The sequence below is a fragment of the Cetorhinus maximus genome, chromosome 1 (assembly GCF_964194155.1).
Source record: "Cetorhinus maximus chromosome 1, sCetMax3.hap1.1, whole genome shotgun sequence".
In the NCBI taxonomy this organism is placed as follows: domain Eukaryota; kingdom Metazoa; phylum Chordata; class Chondrichthyes; order Lamniformes; family Cetorhinidae; genus Cetorhinus; species Cetorhinus maximus.
The window spans coordinates 153,389,079-153,413,659 of NC_135879.1; the positions used below are offsets into that span (position 1 = coordinate 153,389,079).

General features: G+C 41.4%; 1 protein-coding gene across 5 annotated transcripts in view; it reads left to right on the forward strand.

The window, feature by feature from the left end:
* The window catches only part of LOC144684510 (calcium uptake protein 3, mitochondrial-like), a 175,685-nt gene that overhangs the window by 68,073 nt on the left and 83,031 nt on the right, over window positions 1-24,581 (forward strand). For 4 of the 5 annotated variants that reach the window (XM_078548356.1, XM_078548366.1, XM_078548384.1 and 1 more), the window contains exons 5-6: window positions 11,717-11,764; window positions 13,337-13,419. In XM_078548356.1, the coding sequence (XP_078404482.1) occupies window positions 11,717-11,764; window positions 13,337-13,419 (131 nt within the window). The remainder of the gene's footprint in view (window positions 1-11,716; window positions 11,765-13,336; window positions 13,420-24,581) is intronic. The other variant, XM_078548394.1, reaches the window with a different exon arrangement.

The following is a 24,581-nucleotide window of genomic DNA, read 5'->3' on the forward strand; positions in this document are numbered from 1 at the left end:
TTTATATTCTTATGTTCTTGATTTGCATTGCTCTTTTGTTACCACAAATATTATAATTTCATAAAAATTGTATGCATTTAAATTGAATTGGAGTAATAACGAATAGAAAGTGCAGCAAAAATAGACAAAAAGCACATTTTTTAAAAAAACTTATGCATATTGAAGCACTTTTCTCTTGCAATTGGAAGTTTAATGTAATTTAAAACTTGTCTAAGATAGTATATTTTTTAAAGTTTAAGAAGGGGAAGAAAATCTATGCCACATTTAAAGACTGCCTTCCATCGAGTGAAGCTTTGAACTTGTAAACATTTTAATATTGCACACATTCCGTTATTTTAATTTGTCATTCTGTAAAATCATGATACTGCAACACATATTGCATATTGTCCAACAAAACTGCAAAAACAAATTCCATTTATCCAGAACCATTAATGTAAAAAATGTCCCAAGATCGAGGCAAAATAAAAAATGGAAAAGAAGGATTAGGAAATGTGATCAAAAGCTTGGAGGAGGTTTTTAAAAGAGGTGAGAGAGCTGGAGAGGCAGAGAAGTATAAGATGGAAATTCCTGACAGGAGGGCCCAATGAATGAAGACTCTGGCATGGTGAAGTGAAGGAATAAGGGAAGAGGTGTATAAGAAGCCAGAATCGGAGAAATCAAGAATTCAGAGGGATCAAGATGTAATGGAGGATGTGGAGTTAGTGTGAGGTGAAGCCATGGAGGGATTAAAGATTACATTTAAGGGATCGGTAGTGAATATTGGTCATTGAAGATTGGAGTAATGGGTTAGCAGGACTTAATTTGGGAAAAGATACGTGTAGCAGAGTTTGGACAAGTTGAAGTTTATGTATCATGTAGGGCATCAAGAAGCATATTGGAATAGTTGATTCAGGGGGTGATTAAAGCTTGTTTTAAGGGTTTCACCGGTCAAGGGACTGAGCTCAGAAGAGTGGAAGAGAGTAGTCTTGAAAAGATACAGCATGTCAAGACCAAAGTATATAGAGACCAAGAGATTTTCACTTGCCAATTAAGTTTACACTCTCTCCTTTAAAAGGAAATGTGGCCAGTGGTATTAAGTTATTATGTATATTTACTTTTGTGAGCATTACTTTGAGTATTTTTAAATTTTAAAAAATCGTTCTAGGTGGGACAGTGTAGAAACTCGTTGAAAATTAGAGAAAGATAAAAATACTTTAAATTATTGCCTATATATGAATTAAAATGTTTTACATTCTGTTGTATTTCCAAAATACATGGAGCCTTACTGTAGTTTGGGACTAATAATTAAAGGATCTAAAATGCAGTTTCTGCTAAAATGTGGTATGAAAGCTTTGGTATGCAGCAGTAAATTTTAAGAGGATCATACAATGTTTTTTTCATTCTTGTGCACTTCATTTGTGCTTCAACTTCCCACTCCTATATGTTTTCTATTTCTATTAACAATGCTTCAAAAGGAAGTTGATGCCATTTGATGTTTGTGTTTCAAAGCTTTAATACATTTGATGATGTTCACAATTTTTATGCAGGTAGTTTTATCTAAACATTAAACTTGAAAAATTAAATGTTTCTGAAACAAGAGAGTGGAGTCTATTGTGATTTCAAAAGTATAACCCATGAAAAAATGCTGAAATCACTGTGATTCTTCATACCTTTTGTTGGTAGGAGTTTATGCGATTTTAAAAACCTTACATTTCCAGAATGTTGCTCATTGTTGATGGATAAAGCTGCCATTAGAGCTTTGAGGAGTTAATTCCTACACTCTGAATACCTGTGATGTAGGTACTTTTCCACACTCAGACCAAATACCTATGTTGGAACTGAAACTGAGCACCAGAACTGGGTTGAAACCTGTTAATCCCGGTGTTGAGTTTCAAACCAAAGCAAAATCACTCACAAAGGCATTATGCTAACCGTCAAACAAAGCTCATCTTTAGAAGGGCTTGTGAAGGCCCTCGAGAATGTCTAAGTCTATTTGAGGTCCCTGGCTAGCAAGACAATTTTATGTTCTTACTACAGATCATTGTGAATAGAATTAACTGTTAGAGTAGCATTGAGTTACAGTGTATGCAAGAAAGCTTTTTGTGAGGTGTTGCTGTGGAATTTTTCTGTTAACAACATCTATTTGAACTTTTGCCTTGTCAGTGTCAATTATTTGAACTAGAATTTGAAGGCATTCACAAAGAAACACAGCGACACTTTGTAATTCAGTGGGTATTAAGTATTTTTGTAATATAAACATTGCTTATTCCTGGAGAGAACTTTAACAGAAGGTAGTATTGTCACAAACTTGACTGGAGGGGAAGAATTTTGGATTTGAATCCTGCAGGTTCCTGTATAATCCTGCTAGACCACTGCAAGACTGTATTTACTATAGAAGCATCCATTATCTGATCTATTTCAAGAAACAATATTGAGTGTTCCTTTTTAAGATCAGTTTTCATTTAGCAGAGGAAAATGCTGAAGTGGAATCTGACTTAGTCTTATCTCCCAAGACATGCTGAGATAAAATAATAGAAATAAAAGTGTAGCACATGCTACCTTTGTACAACTATGTCAACAGTACCAATATAGTTACAAGTCTGCCAGTTGACAACATTCTTGCTGTTGGTAAACTTGTCATGCTAATTATGTTCTAATATGAATGGTGAAGCTCTTTATCTTGTATTACATAGAAATTCCTAGGTCTCACTAACATTACCTATCTGCTTCTCAAATTGTCATACGTTTTTCTATTTAACTGTAACTATAAAATCAAAGTAAATATAAGAACAAAGTGAACAAATTTAAAATGGGAACCCCTTCCCTAACCTTCCCTATTCTCCCCCCTCTATCTTCCTCTTCTTTCCTCCCTCTTACTCTCCTCTCCTCTTCCCTCTCCAATCTTTAATACAGTTATCTCTGTCCTCCATAATCCTCCTTTGTGTAAATTACTTCATTGACGTGGAATGCCTGTGCATAACCTCATAGGATATTTACTGGCACTATATTGTAAACCTTATGTCTTCATAATTTCTCTGAAAACTTTACATTTTTTATTCTTTCACAAGATGTGGGAATTGCTGGCTAGGCAAGCATTTGTTGCTCAGTCCTAATTGCCCTCGAGTGGGTGGTGGTGAACCGCCCCCTTGAACCACTGCAGTCCATGTGGTTTACGTACACCCATGGTGCTGGTAGGGAGGGAGTTCCAAGATTTGGATCCAGAGACAGCAATATGGTTCCAAGTCAGAATGGTGTGTAGCTTGGAGGGGAGCTTGCAGGTGATGGTGTTCCCATGCATCTGCTGCCCTTGTCCTTCTAGGTGGTAGAGTTAATGGGTTTGAAGCTACTGTCGAAAAAGCCTTGGTGGGTTGCTGTAGTGTTTCTTGTAGATAGTACACACTGGTGCCACTGCCCAGAAGGGAAGAAAACAGTAAATCCAGGAAATAAGAATACTGTTCTGAACTGGTCTTGTATACCTTAAAATGGAACACTAGTAAATATGGGAAATAAGAACACTGGTCCGAACTGTTTCTTCCCTTCTGGGAGTGCACTGGTGTTGGAGGGGTGAGTGTTTAAGGTGGTGAATTAGGGGATTAGGCTTCCTTTTACACGTGCAAAGGATTAACACCTGTTGCAGGCACATGCTTTGGACATCTGCAATATGATGCGATCCATTTCTAGGTCTAGGTCTTAACTACCCATGTGCAATGCCACAGAAAACTGTCTAGTTTATTTAAAAATCAGTTACAGTAGTTTGGAGGAAACAGAAGATAGTAATACCAATATGAATTAGTTTAAACTATTTAATTTTACAGAAAGGATAACATTAAAATGAGAGCTCGACCAGTCAGGAAACACTTCATCATGGAGGGTAATGGGAATCTGGAACTCTATCCCAAAAAAGCTGTTGAGGCTGGGGACCAATTTAAAATTTCTAAACAAATTGATAGATTTTTGATAAGCAAGGATATTAAGAGTTAAGGAAATAAAATAGAGAAATAGAGTTAAGGTACAGCTAAGGCATGATCTGATTGAATGGTGGACCAGTGGAAGGGAATGGTGAATAGAAAGGTCACTTATAATTTTAAGTATTATTTGAGGTGAATAAGTGTTAATATGCTACAGGTACAGTGTCTCAAAACTGGCAACCTCGGAAGCAAATCCATGCAGGATTTTGGATCGTGCCAGTTTTTGGGTTGGGCGGTTCAGTTCGGACCAGGTCAGGAAGATGAGACCACTCGAAGTGCGGGAAAAGACAGGCGTGCCACCATGCAATGCATCACCTAGCCGAAGAAGCCATTAAACTATTGTACACATCTGATAATGACGCAAATTCAAGCATGACAGTTAAAAAAAATGTCCAGTTTTTGGGCTTCGCCGATGTTCGGATAGCCGAGACACTGTACCTGTACACTCTTTCTTGAAACAGACATCAGTAATAAAGTTTTTAAGGATGCAGATCTGGACTAAAACTGAATAATTTTAATTTTGTGTAAGAATGGTTAGAGAGTATGTTTTAGTTCAATGTACACCACCCCTTTGTTTCATAAAATAAAACATGGTAACGTATTTATTACCGGTCATACACAATCATCAAATTTCTTTTCTTACAAAAAATAAAACCCCAGTGGATTTTGTTGATAGTCTGCTTTTTTTAAACTTCATTCTTCTATGAACATAGAACATGATCCTAACATTTACAATCTCACTTTCCTATGAAACTATTTACAATGCTGTATGTTTTCACAATTAAGAGCCCCAACTCAAAATTGTATTTGTAAAGTCAGGGATAATTATACAGTCATTATTATGACATCACCAGTCACAAAATGTGCACAGGAACTGAGAAAACAAACATATGTATTAAGATCTGCTGGCAAATCATTAGTCCAAGTTTATTTAATTGATCCAGTTCTTATTGAATCAGTCTCTCTCAAACTGGACACCTGTCCACATAGCTTGGCATTAGCAGCAAATTTTAGATTATTACAGGAAGTACTTATTTCCATATCAACAGCTTTAATTTGTATAGCACCTAATGTAAACACAGCCCTGACGCACTTCACAGATATGTATATAAGAAAACAGACAGGAAATGAGAAGTAGGAAGGGGTGGCCAAAAACTTAGAGATGTGTTTTGTGGAGGTTTTCAAAATGGAGGAAATCAGAAGGATTTCTATAGAATGACCCATGTGGCTGAAGGCTCTGCCGCCAATAATGTGGTAAAGGGAAGCATGTGCACTTAGACATAGAAGAACAGACAGTTGGGGAGGGTATATATTACTGGAGGAGATTGTAAAGATAAAATGAGGTGATAACAAGGAGGGGTTTAAAGATGAGAAGAATTTTGAATTTAATCATTATGGGATGGGGAGCCAGTATAGATTATTTAAGATTAGGTGAGCAGGATGAAGTGTAGTGTTGGACAACAAGTTTATGGAGGGTAGTGGATGTGGTAGTCCACAAGTTGTCCCCAGCCACTTTTCCTTTTCTATTTACAATTATGTTCTGTTTTCTGTTGTCAAATGTGTTCTTAATCTACTGAACTAATTTGTCTTTAATTTCATGAGCCATAATGTACTTTGAAAGCCTTCTGTATAAGGCTAAAGTTGCCGATCCTGTGCTCTTAGTAGAGCTGCACTCAAAAAGGAATGCTGGCCAGAGATGGGATCACAACACTGTAACGAGGCAGTGGCATAGTGGAAATCACACTGGGCTAGTAATTCAGTGGCCCAGGCTAATGCTTTGGGGACACAGATTCAAATTCCACCATGGCATAATAAATATGGAATTAAATGCTAGTCTTAGTAATGGCGACCATGAAACCATAATCAGTTGTTGTAAAAACTTATCTTGTTCAGTAATGTCCTTTAGGGAAGGAAATCTGCCGTCCTTAACTGATCCGGTCTACATGTGACTCCAGATTCATAGTCCTCTGAAATAGCATAACAAGGCACTCAGTTGTATCAAACCACCACAATGTGAAAAAGGAATTAAACTGGATGGACCACCTGGCATCAACCACAGTGTTGACCCTGCAAAGTCCTCCTTATTAACATCTGGGGGTTTGTGCCAAAATTGGGAGAGCTGTCCCACAGACTGGTTAAGCAACAACTTAGTCATACTCACCGATTCATAGCTTACAATGTCCCAAACATGATTATTCCTGAGTATGTCCTGTCCCACCAGCAAGGCAGACCCACCAGAGGTGGGGGCACAGTGGTGTACAGTCGGGAGGGAGTTGCCTTGGGAGTCCTCGGCATTGTCTCCAGACCCCAATGAAGTCTCATGTCATCAGGTCAAACATGGGCAAAGAAATCTCCTGCTGATTACCACCTAACACACCCCCCACCCCCAACTGCTCCCCCACCCACCCAGCTGATGAATCAGTACTCCTCCATGTTGAACACCAATTGGAAGAACCATTGAGGTTAGCAAGGACACAGAATGTACTCTAGGTGAGGGACTTTAAGAGTTGCTCCGTAGCACCACTACTGACCAAGCAGGCCAAATCTGGATCTGTGGTAGGTGGGAGAGGGAAAAGCCTACTTGACCTCATCCTCACCAAACACCTGTCGCAGATGCGTTTGTACATGAGAGTGTTTGTAGGAGTAACCACCGTACTGTTCTTGTGCAGACATGATATCCTCCGTCGTGTTGTATGGCACTACCACCCTGCTAGATGGGATAGGTTTTGAGCAGATCTAGCAATTCAAAACTGGGCGTCTATGAGGTGCTGTGGTCCATCAGCAGCATCAGAATTGCATTCAACCACAATCTGTAACCTCATGACCCGGAATATACTCCCCTACTCTACTATTACCATCAAGCTGAGGATCAACCCTGGTTCAATGAAGAGTGAAGAGGGCTTGCCAGGGCAGTACCAGGTTTATGTAAAAATAAGGCGTCAACCTAGTGGAAGTTACATCACAGGACTACATGCACGCCAAACAGCGGAAGCAGACGCAATAGACAGAGCTAAGCGATCCCACAGCCTAAAGAACAGATCTAAGCTCTGCAGCCCTGCCACATTTATTCGTGAATAGTGGTGGACAATTAAGCATCTAAATGGAGGAGGAGGCTCCACAATTATTCCCATTCTCAATAATGATGGAGAGCCCAGCACATCAGTGCAAAAGCCAAGGCTGAAGCATTTTCAGCCAGAAGTGCCGAGTTGATGGTCCATCTTGGTCTCCTCTTGAGGTCCCCAACATTACAGATGCCATTCTTCAGCCAATTTAATTCGCACCACATGATATCAAGAACCAGCTGAAGGCATTGCTTACTGCAAAGGCTACAGGCCCTGACAATATTCCAACAGCAGTACTGAAGATTTGTGCATCAGAACTAGCAGGGTGCCTTGCTAAACTGTTCCAGTACAGCTACACCACTGGCATTCACCTGGCAATGTGGAAAATTGCTCAGGTATGTCCTGTCCACAAAAAGCTGGACACATCCAACCTGGCCATTTACTACCACATCAGTCTACTTTCAATCTTCACATGAGGGAGCACCATATCGACATCTGAACCCTGTGAATTTATTCTTTTTATAAGTCTTTTCTTCACCTGCCAATCTCTGCAGACCATATTTGTTTGTCTTTGTTTGTTTGTGTGTATGTGCGTGCTGGGGTATTTTAAAAGGGATGGATAGTTAAGCTTCCAGATTACAAACTGTGTTAACTATTTCTTGTAACTTGTTTTAAAAAGTTCTGTTTTATAATAACTCAATAATTCTGAGTTTATTGAAAGAAACTGATTAAAGTCTCTGTTTAAAGTCACTCTGAACATCCTGGGGGTTACCATTGAACAGAAACTGAACTCGACCAGCCATATAAATACTGTGGCTACAACAAGAGATATGAAGCCTAGAATTCTGCGGCGAGTAACTCACCTCCTGACTCTCCAAAGCTTGTCCACCATCTACAAGGCACAAGTCAGGAGTGTGATGGAATACTCTCCACTTGCCTGGATGAGAGCAGCTCCAACAACACTGAAGAAGCTTGACACCATCCAGGACAAAGCTGTCCGCTTGATTGGTACCCCATCCACCATCTTCAGCATTCACTCCCTCCCCACTGACGCACAGTGGCAGCAGTGTGTACCATCTACAAGATGCACTGCAGCAGCTCACCAAGGCTCCTATGACAGCACCTTCCAAATCGGCAACTTCCATCATCTAGAAAGACAAGGGCAGCAGATGCATGGGAACGCCACCACCTGGAAGTTCCCCTCCAAGCAACACACCATCCGGACTTTCAAATATATTGCCTTTCCTTTGCTGTTACTGGGTCAAATTCCTTGGAACTCCCTTCCTAACCATACCACATGGACTGCAATGGTTCAAGAAGGTAACTTACCACCACCTTATCAAGGGCAATTAGGGATGGGCAATAAAGGCTGGCCTGGCCAGTGATGCACACATCCTGTGAAAAAAATTTAAAAAGGCAGAGTCAAGATGTTTTTTGAAAGGGAAATCATGTTTAACTAATTTATTAGAGTTCTTTGAGGAAGTAAGAAGTAAGGTGGATAAAGGGGAATCTGTAACTGTGGTGTACTTGGATATACAGAAAGCATTTGATAAGGTGCTGTTATGACACAGCAGTTGGTAAAGGCTGCTATTTAAAATCCCAGAGGGAAACTTTAAGCAACTGTCATAACCTATATTTTCAATTGGTATGTTTGAGACGTAACTCTGAATTCAGAAATAAACCCACCAAGTCTCCAGAGGTTTTTTTATATCAAACTAAATGAAACATTTGTTAATTTACAACAAGAAATTAAACACATACACATGTCTGCAGATTACTACTATCATAACTTTTTAATAAATTCCCAAATTAATCTCCACTAAGGCAACAATAACCCATAGACTTTAAACAGACACCAGGAAAAGTATTTTCACCTTACGAATTCAAAATTAGTTTCCTTTCAATTTGGTTCCTTTGCAGACAGTTGTAGGCTTACAGGCTTAGATCTTACATGCCTCTGCCCTGCATACACCAGGTCCCTCCTGTTTACCTAGCCTATCCCTTGAATACAAATTCTCATTGTATCACCAGGCCCTTTGAACTCCTTTCATAGTACCAATTTTATTAGTAATATAAACATTTTGCTTGGTATCTCCTAGCTAGGTGCAAGCTTTCACTCCCACTCTTTGAATGCTCTTTTTAAAAATGCAAATTGTCCCCATGTTTATATAATTACCATTTCAATCCTACTTCTTTCTATGCATCAATGCACCCAGACTAGCAGGCTTTAATCCATTTAACACACACACAGACTGAAACTCTATTTAAAAACAAATATTTTCCAATAACATTATATACATTAATATCGCTCTCTGCCAGTGCCACACCAAAGGTTACCAAAGGTTACACAAAATAAAAGCTCATGGTGTATGTGGTAACACATTAGGATGGATACAGGGCTGGTTAATAAACAGGAAGCAGAGAGTAGAGATAAATTGGTCTTTTTCGGTTTGACAAGCTGTAACTAGTAGAGTGCCAGTGCTGGGTCTCAACTATGTACAATCTGTATCAATGACTTGGATGAAGGGACCAAATGCTAAATGTGCCGAAGGCACAGAGAAAGTAAGTTGTCAAGAGGAGGTGAAGAGTCTACAAAGGGATAAAAAAAAATTGGCAGATGCACCATGACGTGGCAAAATGTGAACTTGTCCACTTTCCTAGGAAGAATAGGAAAGCAGTCCTCTTCTTCCTCCTCCAGACACCGTGCCTAAGAGGGCATTGGTGACCATGGACTTCCATTGGATTGGTTCATGATTATGCTTGGCAAAGTACTGCGGTGGTTTACTGTTGCCTTCTGTAGCATAGCTGACTAGGAAACTCCCCTGCTCTTGAACACCTGCCATCAGGCTAATAATGAACATTTTTGGCCATGTTATGCACACATGGCCTTCCATGGCCATCAAGTCCTGAAGGGAGACTTGAACTCAGAGCTTCTGGCCCACAGGTAAGGATGCTATCAGTGCGCCACATGATCTCCACAGAAACGCAGTATACTATGGGGAGTGATTGCAGAACTCGGTGGTGCAGAGGGATCTGGGTACCCTGGTACATGATTCACAAAGTTATTATGCATTTACAAGTGATTAGGAAGGCAAATAACATGTTGGTGTTTATTGCAAGGTGAATGGAATATAAATGTAGGGAAGTTTTACTCCAGCTGTACAGGGCCTTGGTGAGACCACATCTGGAGTACTGTGTACAGTTTTAGTCTCCTTATTTGAAAAAGGATATAATTGTGTTAAAAGCATTTCAGAGAGATGTCACTCGACTCAATCCTGGGATGAAGGGCTACTGCAGATGCTGGGAATCAGCAATAAAAGCTGAAAATGCTGGAAATACTCAGCAGGTATGGCAGCCTCTATGGAGAGAGAAATGGATTTAACATTTCACATTGTGACTTTCATCAGAACTGATTAAAGGTCACAGACCTCAAATGTTAACTCTGCTTCTCTCCCACTAGTTGCTTCCAGACCTGTTGAGTATTTCCAGCCTTTTCTGTTTTTATAGTGGAGAGAGAAAACTGATTTCCTAAGAATGGGCAACATTATTTGGGGAATACATTTTTTAAACTTTAACCTTCAGCCCATTATGGGTCTTTAGCTCTCACCTTTAGACTAGCAAGGTTCTCGTCCAACCTTTCAGGATCTCATTGGGCTGAATGTCTCTGCAGTGCCTCTATGGTCATGGGCTTCCTGCTCCAATGTTTAAATAATCCTGCCCTCTTTATTTGGAACAGGATTGTTACCCTGCAGAGTCAGTGGCCAGTGACCTTCCACCACCACAATTCCAGCAGTGGAACAGGAACTCTGGGATTTTTGGGCCATTTTTATATTTTCGTGTAACAGCTTGATTCTGGTATTAAAATGTATTCTGTAGGAGTAAAACTTTTCACCCTTTTTTTAACAAACTCAATCTATGTGCATATTTTCTATCTAATTTTTCTCCAGGTTCCTCCACAGTGACCTTTCTGTCATCTTTGTGGTCTTGCTGGAAGTCCCTCTTGTGTTTTTGTGACCATTTCAAAATCTTTCTCCCATAACACTCGATGCAGTCAACCAGAACTATCTGAGCATAGGTCACAATCTACTACAACAAAGGGCAAAATGCTTTCAGACTGTTAGATAGCTTACTCCATGTTTAGGTACTTGTTACCCAACAGATGTTCTTCTCTTTGTTAGATGGCAATCTCTTTGTAAAACAAATAAAAACAAAATAAAAAAAGTATTCACATTAATTGAGTGATTACCTAAGGGTGTTTTACATCCTCTTATCAAAATCCAAGAAGCATCTTATCTGGAGGTGAATGTCACAGAGGTACCTCAATTTTATTTGAGTTTGTAACCACTTAAAAGGTCAATTATGTTTGTTCTCTATTTCTTTGTGCTTTAGGGAACACAAGCAACAAGTTGTAAGGCAGAAGACCATTTAACCTCAACAAATCACTTTATCATCTTCAGTTTTCGTATAAATAGGAGACTATTCCCAAAGGATAAAAACCTTGATTCTGAGTGTTTTTACTTACAGCGTAATATCCTCAGTACAATCCTGAAAAACGTTGGGAGATAGTGTCTGGATCATTTACTCCAGAAGTGTTGTGATGAATAGTGATACTTGAAACATTCTCTTTCTTATGCCAACAAACCTGCATTTGATTTTTTTCTTATTTCAAAATAATCAAAAATGCCACTTTCTCCAATTCTTTTTTAGGTCTGATTGCCTACACAGAATATTTATTTCTTTTGTGCATACTAACAAGTGAGTCTGAAAGTAGCAAGTTTAATAATCTTAACTAAGATGCTGTGCATGTTTTAGAATTCTATATGTTAACATTTTGTTTATAAATATAAGTAAACAATACAGTAGCAATTTTCACAGCTGCATGCTTCTAATCTTTGTTAAGATGTCGACAATAAATTGAGATTGAAGTACAAAAATAAGCCATTAGCAACTTTCATTTTTAATTTGCATCGCCATTATTTCAGTAATTACCTCATTTTTATACATTAAAATTTTCTGCCAGATATTAGCCTAGTTTCAAACTGTTGCAATAACAGAAAATGCTAAAAGTACACAGCAGATTTGTCAACGCCTGAAAAGACAAAAAATAGTTAAAGTTTAAGGTGGAGGCCTTTGTCAAAACTGAAAAAGGAGGTAATAGGAATCATAAAACAAATCAAAGTAAACAGAAAAATGGTCCCTGTAACTTTTCCATCTTTGGTCTCCACTGTTCCAACCAAGCTTAGTGCAAACTTCAATGACTCATCTTCCTCCAGGGACTTAGAAGCCTTTGAATCTAAACAACAACAATTTCAAAACTAATTCATCTGCCATCTGCATTCCAGTTTGTTTCATTGCATTTTGGGACTATTTTTTCTCTTAGTCTTTGTTTGACCAGTTCTATATTGGGACACTTTTTTTTATTTTCTGAAGAGTGTTTAGCTGTCTTTTTGTTCCAGATTGCTATGTATTTCAGTTACATCCATATTATTAACAGGTTGCTATGTATTTCAATTAATTCCTTTGTAACTGTTCTAAAATCTGTTATTACATGAGGTACTTATTAATTTTATTCTCATCTGTATATCCCCAATTGACAGTAAGGAAAATTTGCTGCAAAGCCATTTTGCATTAGAGCAACTTGGGATGTTTTTCCATATTAAGTACACTATATAAATGGTGCTGCTTGTTTTTTTAATGCTTAGTTGGTAATATTTCTGAGTAATTGAATATAATTTTAAGCACTGGAAACTGAGCAGCATGTCTTCTAAGAAAAGAAAACACTCAGTATAGATAAGATATCATCAATGAAGCAGGAAATTAATGTAAACCAAAGGACATGAAGGAGAAAACAGTTTGGTCCACGTATATCCTGTACTTACCAACATTGTTTCTCTGTCTTACTTTTAGATCATGCTTCCTTTCGGTAGATTTTAACATCATAAACTTAAACCTAAAAAAATCTTACTTTTCATTACTGTTTCATATCACAATTTGCATTTTAATTTTATACTCTTTTAATGATATTTATTTATGCTAGAATCTTATGAATTGATAGTAATAGACATGAATTCATTGATATCACTCTTGTTAAGTGCCTTGGAACATTTTACTATGTTAAATGTGATATATAAATATAAATTACTGTGATACCATAAATGCCTATTTAATATTTTAAACACTATCAATAAAAATGTTGGTCCCTTGGATGACTAGATTTATACAATGCAAAAAGGAATTTAGGCACAGAAACATGAGGTATACATTTTGTACATATCTGTTGTTGCTCTTTTAAAATTAATGTACTTGTATTTTGAATATATGTTGCAGAACCTCATGCAGGTTTTAAAATAGCTTTCAACATGTTTGATACTGATGGCAATGAAATGGTGGACAAGAAGGAATTCTTAGTGGTATGTACTTTACACTCTATTTGGATCCCAGTTTTAGCTTATTGCAATTTAGTAAAGAAAATTTTTTTGAACTTCTATATGGATCTCATGCTTATAATGATGACCAGTTTTGATAATGATCAAGAATTCTTCCTTAAAGGCCTTATATCATGTTAATGCTGTGGAAGTTCAATTTAAATTTTTTGAGACTTATAATAATTGTTCTCACTAGTCATCATATCTGTCTCTCTCTCATACGTACACGCACTCCCTCATTAAACAAAGTTCTATTGTCAAATATTTCAGATTCACAGAATTGTTACAGTGCAGGAGGTGGCTCTTCAGCCCATCGTGTCTGCACCGGCTCTCTGAGCATTTCTTCTAGTGCCATTCCCTGCCTTATCCCTATAACGCTTCACATTCTTCCTTTTCAGAAAACAGTCTGAATGTTTCAAGTGAACCTGCGTCCACCACACTTTCAGGCAGCGCATTCCAGACCTTAACCACGCGCTGCGTGAAAAAGATTTTGTTCTGAATCACTTTTCTTTCTTTTGCCAATTACTTTAAATTACTCTCTCGTTCTTGATCCTTTCATGAGTAAGAATAGTTTCTCCCTATCTACTCTATCCAGACCCCTCATGATTTTGAATACCCTCCATCAAATCTCCTCTCAGCCTTCTTTTCACCAAGGAAAACGGTCTTAATTTCTCCAATCTATTTTCATAACTGAAGTTCCTCATCCCTGGAACCATTCTCGTGAATCTTTTCTGCATTCTCTCCAATGCCTTCACATCCTTCCTAAGTGCGACCCCCAGAACTGTCGCAACACTCCAGCTGAGGCCTAACTGTCTTACGCAAGTCTTATGAGTCTTATACAAGTTCAACATAACCTCCTTGCTCGTATACTCTGTGCCCCTATCAATAAAACCTAGGATACTGTGTGCTTTATTCATTGCTTTCTCAACTGTCCTGCCACCTTTCAATAACTTATGTACATATACACCCAGGATCCTCGTTCCTGCACCCCCTTTAGAATTGTACCCTTTATTTTATATTGTCTCTCCATTGTCATGCCCAGAAGAATGTGAACGAAAAACTAATTTTCTATTATTCGTTCATGGGATGTGAGGGTCGCTAGATAGGCCAGCATTTGTTGCCCATCCCTAATTGCCCTTGAAAAGGTGGTGCTGAGCTGCCTTCTTGAACCACTGCAGTCCATGTGGTGTAGGTATATCTACAGCGCTGTTAGGGAGGGAGTTCTAGGATTTTGACTCAGTGACAGTGAAGGAACGGGGATACATTTCCAAGTCAGGATGGTGTGCAGCTTGGAGGGGAACTTGCAGGTGTTGGTGTTCCCATGTGTCTGCTGCCCTTGATAGAGGTCACAAGTTTGGAAGGTGCTAAAGAAGGAGCTGCAGTGCATCTTGTGGTTGGCACACACTATTGCTGCTGTGTGTTGGTGGTGGAGGGAGTGAATGTTTAAAATGGTTGATGGTGTGCCAATCAAGCGGGCTGTTTTGTCCTGGATGATGTCGAGCTTTTTGTTGCCGGAGCTGCACTTATACACGCCAGTAGAATATTCTGTCACACTCCTGACCTGTGCCTTGTAGAGGGTGGACAGACTATGGGGAGTCAGGAGTTGAGTTACCTGCCACAGGATTCATACGAACATACGACATATGAGCAGAAGTAGACCATTTGATCCGTCAAGCCTGCTCCGCCATTCAATAAGATCATAGCTGACCTGTTTGTGTTACTAATTCCACATCCCCATCTACCCCCAATAACCTTCGATTCCCTAGCCTGGCAAGAATCTATCCACCTCTGTTTTAAAAATATCCAATGACCCCACCTCCACCGCCTTCTGAGGCAGAGTTCCAGAGTCGCATCCCCTTCTGAGAGAAAACATTTTTCCTCATCTCTGTCCTAAAAGTGCGCCCCCTAATTTTAAAACAGTGTTCCCTAGTTCTGGACTTGTCCACAAGAGGAAACATCATTTCCATGTCCATCTTGTCAAGAATGTTGAGGATCTGATACACTTCAATCAAGCCACCCTTCACTCTTCCTAAACTCCAGTGGAAACAAGCCCAGTCTGCCTAACCTTTCCTCATAAGACAACCCACTCATTCCAGGTATCAATCTAGTAAGCCTCTCTGAACTGCCTCGAATGCATTAACATCCTTCCTTAAATAAGGAGACCAAAACTGCTTACAGTATTCGAGATGTGGTCTCACCAATGCCCTGGAAAACTGAAGTATAACATCCTTACTTGTATGTTCAATTACTTTCGTAATAAAGGATAGCATTCCATTAGCCTTCTTAGTTACTCGTTGTAGCTGCATACTAACATTTGTGACTCATGCACTAGAACACCTAGATCCCTCTGCACCTGTGACTGCACCTGCAGTCATTCTTCGTTTAAGTAACACTCTGATTTTTATTCTTCTTGCCAAAGTGAACAACTTCACATTTTCCCACATTGTACTCCATCTGCCAGATTTTTGCCCACTCACTCAACCCATCTATATCTGTGCAACCTCCTTATGTCCTCTTCACAACATACTTTCCTACCTATCTCTGTGTCATCTGCAAATTTAGCTATCATGTGTTTGCTGCCTTCATCTAAGCCTCTGACCTGCTCTTATAGCCACTGTATTTATGTGGCTAGTCCAGTTTAGTTTCTGGTCAATGGTAATCCACAGGATGTTGATAATGGGAGATTCAGCGATGGGTAATGCCATTGAATGTCAAGGGACAATGGGAAGATTCTCTCTTGTTGGAGGTGGCCATTGCCCGGCACTTGTGTGGCGCAAATGTTACTTGCCACTTGTCAACCCAGCCTGGATGTTATCCAGGTCTTGCTACATTTGAACATGGACTGCTTCAGTATCTGAGGAGTCGCAAATGGTGCTGAACATTGTGCAATTATCAGCAAACATCTCCACTTTTGACCTTATAATAGAAGGAAGGTCATTGATGAAGCAACTGAAGATGCTTCGGCTGGGGACACTACCCTGAGGAACTCCTGCAGTGATGTCCTGGAGCCGAGATGATTGACCTCCAACAAGCACAACCATCTTCCTTTGTGCTAGGTATGACTCCAACCCCCTAATTTCCATTGACTCCAGTTTTACTAGGGCTCCTTGATGCCACACTTGGTCAAACACTGCCTTGCATTCAAGGGCAGTCACTCTCGCCTCACCTCTGGAGTTCAGCTTTTTTGTCCATGTATGAACCTAGGCTGTAATGAGGCCAGGAGTTGAGTGATCCTGGTGGAACCCAAACTGTGCGTCAATGAGCAGGTTATTTCAAAGCATGTGCCGCTTGATAGCACTGTTGACGACCCCTTCCATCACTTTACTGATGGCAGGGTTGCATTTGTCCTGCTTTTTGTGTGCAGGATACACCTGGGCAATTTTCCACATTGCCGTGTAGATGCCAGTGTTGTAGCTATACTGGAACAACTTGGCTAGGGGTGCAGCAAGTTCTGGAACACAAGTCACAGTACTATTGCCGGAATATTTTCAGGGTCCATAGCCTTTGCAGTATCCAGTGTCTTCAGCCATTTCTTAATATCACGTGGAGTGAATCGAATTGGTTGAAGACCGGCACCTGTGATGCTGGGAACCTCCGGAGGAGGCTGAGATGGATCATCCACTCGGCATTTCTGGCTGAAGATTGTTGCAAAAGCTTCAGCCTTATCTTTTGCACTGATGTGCTGGGCTCCTCCATCATTGAGGATGGGGATATTTGTGGAGCCTCCTCCTCCATCATCATTCACGACTGGATGTGGCAGGATTTCAGTGCTTAGATCTGATCCGTTGGTTGTGAAATCACTTAGCTCTGTCTAACACATGCTGCTTACGCTGTTTGGCATGCAAGTAGTCCTGTGTTATAGCTTTACTAGGTTGACACCTCATTTTTAGGTATGCTTGGTGCTGCTTCTGGCATGTCCTCCTGCATTCTTCATTGAACCAGGGTAGATCTGCATTATGGTAATGGTAGAGTGGGGGATATACCAGGCCTTGAGGTTACAGATTATGGTTGAGTATAATTCTGCTGCTGCGATGGCCCACAGTGTCTCATAGTTGTCCAGTCTTGAGTTGCTAGATTTGTTTGAAATCTATCCCATTCAGCACAGTGGTAGTGCCACTCAACACAATGGAGGGTATCCTCAATGTCAAGACAGGACTTCGTCTCCAAAAGAACTGTGCGGTGGTCACTCCTACCGATGCTGTCATGGACAGAGGCATCTGCGGCTACCAGGTTGGTGAGGATGAGGTCAAATATGTTTTTCCCTCTTGTTGGTTCCCTCACCACCTGCTGCAGACCCAGTCTAGCAGCTATGTCCATTAGGACAAGACCAGCTCGGTAAGTAATGGTGCTACTGAGCCACTCTTGGTGATGGACATTGAAGTCCCCCACCCAGAGTACATTCTGCAGCTTGCCTCCCTCAGTGCTTCCTCCAAGTGGTGTTCAACATGGAGGAGTACTGATTCATCAGCTGAGGAGGGATGGTATGTGTTAATCAGCAGGAGATTTCCTTGCCCATGTTTGAGCTGATGCCATGGGGCCCAGAGTCGATGTTGGGGACTCCCAGGGTAACTCCCTCCCACCTGTATACTGCTGTGCCGTCACCTCTGCTGGGTCTGTCTTGCCTGTGGGACAGGACATACCCAGGGATGGTGATGGTGGTGTCTGGGACATTACCTGTAAAGTACGATTCCGTGAATATGACTGTGTCAGCCTGTTGCTTGACTAGTCTGTGGGACAGCTCTCCCAAGTTTGGCACTAGCCCCCCATGTTAGTAAGGAGGACTTTGCAGGGTCGACAGGGCTGAGTTTGCTGTTGTCATTTCCAGTGCCTAAGTCGATACTGAGTGGTCCGCCCGGTTTCATTCCTTATTGACTTCATAGCAGTTTGATACAATTGAGTGACTTGCTAGGCCATTTCAAAGGCCATTTAAGAGTCAACCACATTGCTGTGGATCTGGAGTCATATGTAGGCCAGATGAGGTAAGGACTGCAGATTTCCTTCCCTAAAGGACATTAGTGAACCAGATGTGTTTTGTGTCTACATTATCCCAGCTACTTTATAAAATTATGTTTTTTAATTGGACAAATGCTTTACACTGACTAAGGCCTGACTAGCTATAGCTCCCGCAAAAGAAATTTCTAGCCTTCAGAAAATAGCAAGGATCTCGTTATCTCTAAACAGGTACTAACGCCTCCTGTGCCTGCAGAAATCAAATTCCAAGGAAATGCACAAAGCTCCTTTCTAAGACAGAGCTCTGGCCAATGAAGATGATACATTTGCAAGGTCAAAGGGGCCCCGAAACCACTGAAACCTTTTAATGGATGCAACATTAACAATCTCAAGAATCCAGACCAGGAACATACACCCTTTTCCCAAGCCAAGGGGAAGAAGTGGGAGTTATGTCACATGACCCCCCCCGCCCCACCAACAATGAAACATCAAACCTAAATTAAATTTTCAAAATATGCTTGCATGGAAAGCACTTGACAGTCCTTTCACATCAATTTGTCTGTTGTGTTTCAGTAAGGAAAGCAGCACTAAGAGCAAGGGCTTTGTTTGGTCCACAAGCTAGTGGAACCTGTAATATTGCCTTATGGAGCTGAATCCAGGCAGTCTGTCATCACCCATCAACAAAGCAGCAGCAGAAACAGAGTTCTGTCCAGATTTATTTGCCCGGCCCTCATCTACACTGTTTTCTACTGGAACACCTGAACTGCTGTACCAGTGCCTATTGCAAGACTGATTCACTGTGTGTGCTGCTCCCATCATGGAAGTCAGCACTACTGGAAAAGTGAATCATCCTGCATCAGTTTCGGCCGGCTAACCTCTCTGAAGAAATACACCATTGGACTCTTGATTCTGGACTCTGGACTCACATTAACAATAATTCTTATTTTGTCTGTGGTCTTTGTCCTGTACCTCTTTCTTTCCCTTATCCCTCTTTTATTGTGTGAAAATGCCGGGGGTTACATTGCGACCCCCCCTTGTGTGTTTTTGAGTGTGTGTAAAATAAACTAACCCTCTTATTTTACCCTATCTCGAGTTTGCTGTGAGGTTATTAATAGAGGATTGGATCACTCCAAAAACTGAAGGGTTGGGGAAAATACGCCACAACATATAAAGGGGGAAATCAAAAATACTCTTCTCTTTACAGATGGGTGGTGAGAGGCGAAATCAAGGCTGTTTTAACTTAAACTCCTTCCCATCCGTAACAGAAATTGGGAGCTCAAGCCCTGGAAAAAAAACAATTTGAATTTGACTAGAGCCCAAGTTAAGATATGAGTCAAATTTGATATAAAAGAGCTAATTGGAAGATAAGATAAAAACTCAGTGGCTAGAACAAATTTTAAGACACAAATAGCTTGCCACTGTAAATTCCTTTCCCCTAACACTAAGAACATGGCAACATTTGATCCACATATGTTTGTTCAGCAAGGGAATTTAAATGGTGAAATTTTGGCACTCTTAACACAGAGCAATTGAAAGCTGTAGCTAGGGAGGTACAGTTAAAATTGCCCAGCAAAATCATAAGAAATGAACTGATCCAGTCATTGGTAGATGTTTGCCTCTCACGTTACCAGTAGAGCAGTTAAATGAAGAGCTCAATCATGCCTCTGAATTCCCTAGCCAATTTTGAGCTGGAAAAGCTTAAATTGCAGCTAGAATTTCAGGAGAGGGAAAGAGAAAGGGAGAAAGAAAGAGCAAGAGAGAGAGAGGGAAGTTTAGGAAAGAGAGAAAAAAAGAGAGAGAGCAAAGGAACAGGAAAGGGAAAGAGAATTCCAGCTCTGAAAATTGGAAATGGAGCTAGCAGCTCAAAGGGAGAGAGAGGCCAGACAATTGGAAGCTGCAAGGGAAAATCTCTCTCTACCCTGTAGCACTTCTTATCCTACTAACCCGGAACCACTTTCTGAGGCCTTCAAGTATGCAAGATTCCTTCCCAAATTTGACGAGAGTGATGTGGAGTCATTATTTACCACCTTCAAGAAAATAACAGGCCCTCAGATATCTGGACATTTTTAATTCAAGAACAGCTGTCCAAGAGAGCCCAAGAGGCCTACTCTATGCTGCCTGCTGATGTGTCTCTGAATTATGAGCAAACCAAGGCGGCCATCCAAAACGCCTACGAGTTAGACCCAGAGGCATATCGCCAACAATTCCAGAATGCTTGTAAGAAGTCCACACAAACCTACATTGAGTTCAAACAGCCGCAACAAGTAGCATTCGACCCATGGATAAGATCCCTAAGGATCCCACTCATCTATGAGGGGTGCGTGAGCTAGTACTGTTGGAGTAATTCAAAAATTGCCTTCCCTCCAACCTGCAAATACACCTAGAGGAGCAGAGGATCCTCACAGCTAGAGATGCAGCTGTCAGAGCGGACAGCTATGACCCCACCTATACGCCTATAAACTCAGGCAGACCCTTTCCAAAACATACCCATGAGTATTGGAAAGATAAGCAGAGCAGCCTAGATAGGAAAGCCTCCCACTCAGAAAATCCAAAAAGGGTGCGAGAAGCCCCCTATAGCCTGAAAGGAGAATTCCCAGAGGCCAGTGTGTTCTCATTGCAACAAAATAGGCCATTCCATATCTGAATGCTGGAGATAGCGAGGCAAGCCAGTTGGTCTAGTAGGGCTTCATTTGAGTAGTCCCCCAAAGAACACCCTAATGGGTAGTGCAGCAGAACATGCAGGGCTGCTCGCGACTGAAACTTATCCTTCAGAGGGCATGGCACTATATATGTCTGAGCCGGACAAACTCCCAGAGAGGTTCCGGAGTTTTATCCTTTCAGGCTTACCCACCATAATGCAGAATTGCAAGGTGACCGGACAAAGATGACCACCCTATTTAAAATTATCCATAACACCACACCATGTTACTGCATTGTAACCATATTTGCCCCTGCAGAAAGGCCATCTTCCTCTCATCCAGGCCAAAGTCCCTTTAAAACACCCCACTCTCTTGACTGTCGGCCTAACCCCAGTACCTGGGTCCAAACAGATGAGCCCACAGGTTACTCAAGTGATCAAGCAAAAGCTATGCTGGAAAAGAGCAACTCAGCCCTATGATCCCAGGGCCAGGCAGCCATTGAGTGAGATGTCCAGGGTTCCCCTGCCGATCGCCCAGAGCAGCTTGACCATCACTCGACCCTGAGTGCTGACCATCCTGTCAAACCCCCAGACCCTTTTGAGGGTACTTAATCAGGGGGCTGGAATGCCTGGCCACCAACAGAGGAAGCCCGAACTGTAGCACCGAATAGACTTTCCCATGCAGGTGAATTTCAAGCCACCTAAACGTTTCCAAATCCCAGGACTGGACAATGTCCTTGTGGAGACCCTGTCCCGGGTTTAAACCATAAAATGAAAATGCAGCAGGGAACTGCCATTTCCCCTGCTGGCTATGTGTCTGTTCCAGCATGAATGAGAGAATGCCTGTATATTTCTTCACTTCCTATTATTCCTTCCCTAAGACCACATATAAAAAATAGAATTCATTTTTTTTCTCCAACAGTGGAGGCGAGTCATGCCCAGAAGGCATGAAGAAAAAAGTATATATGATCCTGATTACTTTATAAATTTATTTTTTTTAAATGGATAAAGGCTTTACACTGACTGAAGCCTGACTAGTTGCGGCTCGCACCAAAGCAAGTTCTAGCCTTCAGAAAATGGCAAGGATCTCGCTAATGCCCCCGTGACTGCAGAAATCAAATTCCAAGGAAAGGCACAAAGACCCTTTACATTTCTAAGGCAGGGCTCTGGCCAATGGAGACATTACATCTGCGAGGACAAAGGGGCCCTGAAAATGCTGCAATTTATTTATGGATGCAACATTAACCATCTCAAGAATCCAGACCAGGAATATACATCCTTTGTCCAAACCAAGAGGAAGAAGTAGGAGTTATGTCACATGCACACAGCCCCTCCCCCCCACTCCAAGCTGGTGGAACCTGTAATATTGCCTTGTGGAACTGAACCCAGGTAGCTTATGGAGTCATAGAGTCATACAGCACCGAAACAGGCCCGTCGGCCCATTGTGTACGTGCCGGCCATCAAGCACCTATCTATTCTAATCCAATTTCCAGCACATGGCCCATAGTCTTGTATGCTATGGCATTTCAAGTGCTCATCTAAATACTTCATCTCTCATCAACAAAGCAGCAGCAGAAACTGAGCTTTGTCCAGGTTTAAATTGCCTGGCCTTCATCTACACTGTTTTCTACTGGAACGTCTGAACCTCTGTCCCAGTGCCTACCGCATGACTGATTCATCTCTACGTGCTTTGCCCATCGTGGAAGTCAGTGCTACTGGATAAGTGGATCACCCCGCATCAGTTTAAGCCGGCTAACCTCTCTGAAGGAATACACCATTGGACTTTTGATTCTGGACTCACATGAAACAATAATTTTTATTTTGACTGTGGCCTTTGCCTTTTCTCTTTCTTTCCCTCATCCCTCTTTAATTGTGTGAATGTACCGGGCGCTAAATTGCGAACTGCCTTCCCGCATTTTTGAGTGTGTGTAAAATACACTAACCCTCTGATTTCACCCTATCTCGAGTTTGCTGTGGGGTTTTAGTAGAGAATTGAATCACTCCAAAAACTGAAGGGTTGGGGAAAATACGCCACAATTTACTAAGGGGGAAACCAAAAATCAAAACGAGAGGCAAAAGTGGACATTGGGCCGCTGGAAAATGACGCTGGAGAAGTAATAGTGGGGAACAAAGAAATGGCGGAGGAACTGAATAGGTACTTTGCGTCAGTCTTCACAGTGGAAGACACGAGTGACATCCCCAAAGTTCAAGAGAGTCGGGAGGCAGAGGTGAGTATGGTGGCCATTACCAAGGAGAAGGTGCTAGGAAAACTGAAAGGTCTGAAGGTGGATAAATCACCTGGACCAGATGGATTACACCCCCAAGTTCTGAAGGACATAGCTGGAGGTGTTAGTGGCGATCTTTCAGGAATCACTGGAGTCAGGGAGGGTCCCAGGGGACTGGAAAATCGCTAATGTAACCCCCCTGTTTAAGAAGGGAGTGAGGCAAAAGATGGGAAATTACAGGCCGATTAGCCTGACCTCAGTCGTTGGTAAGATTTTAGAGTCCATTATTAAGGATGAGATTTCAGAATACTTGGAAGTGCATGGTAAAATCGGGCAAAGTCAGCATGGTTTCATCAAGGGGAGGTCATGCCTGACAAATCTGTTAGAATTCTTTGAGGAGGTAACAAGTAGGTTAGACAAAGGAGAGCCAATGGATGTTATCTACTTGGACTTCCAGAAGGCCTTTGACAAGGTGCTGCACAGGAAGCTGCTCAGTAAGATAAGAGCCCATGGTATTAGAGGCAAGGTACTAGCATGGATAGAAGATTGGTTGTCTGGCAGGAGGCAGAGAGTGGGGATAAGGGGGTCCTTCTCAGGATGGCGGCTGGTGACTAGTGGAGTTCCGCAGGGGTCAGTGTTGGGACCACAACTTTTCACTTTATACATTAATGACCTAGATGAAGGAACTGAGGGCATCCTGGCTAAGTTTGCAGATGATACAAAGTTAGGTGGAGGGATAGGTAGTATTGAGGAGGCGGGGAGGCTGCAGAAGGATTTGGACAGGTTAGGAGAATAGGCAAAGAAGTAGCAGATGGAATACAACGTGGGGAAGTGTGAGGTCATGCACTTTGGTAGGAAGAATAGCGGCATAGACTATTTTCTAAATGGGGAGAAAATTCAGAAGTCTGGAGTGCAAAGGGACTTGGGAGTCCTAGTCCAGGATTCTCTTAAGGTTAACTTGCAGGTTGAGTCGGTAGTTAGGAAGGCAGATGCAATGTTGGCATTTATTTCGAGAGGACTAGAATATAAAAGCAGGGATGTGCTGCTGAGACTTTATAAGGCTCTGGTCAGACCACATTTAGAATATTGTGAGCAATTTTGGGCCCCGTATCTCAGGAAGGATGTTCTGGCCCTGGAGAGGATCCAGAGGAGGTTCACGAGAATGATCCCAGGAATGAAAGGCTTAACATATGAGGAACGTTTGAGGACTCTGGGTCTATACTCGATGGAGTTTAAAAGGGTGAGGGGGTATCTGATTGAAACTTACAGAATACTGAAAGGCCTGGATAGAGTGGACGTGGGGAAGATGTTTCCATTAGTAGGAGAGACTAGGA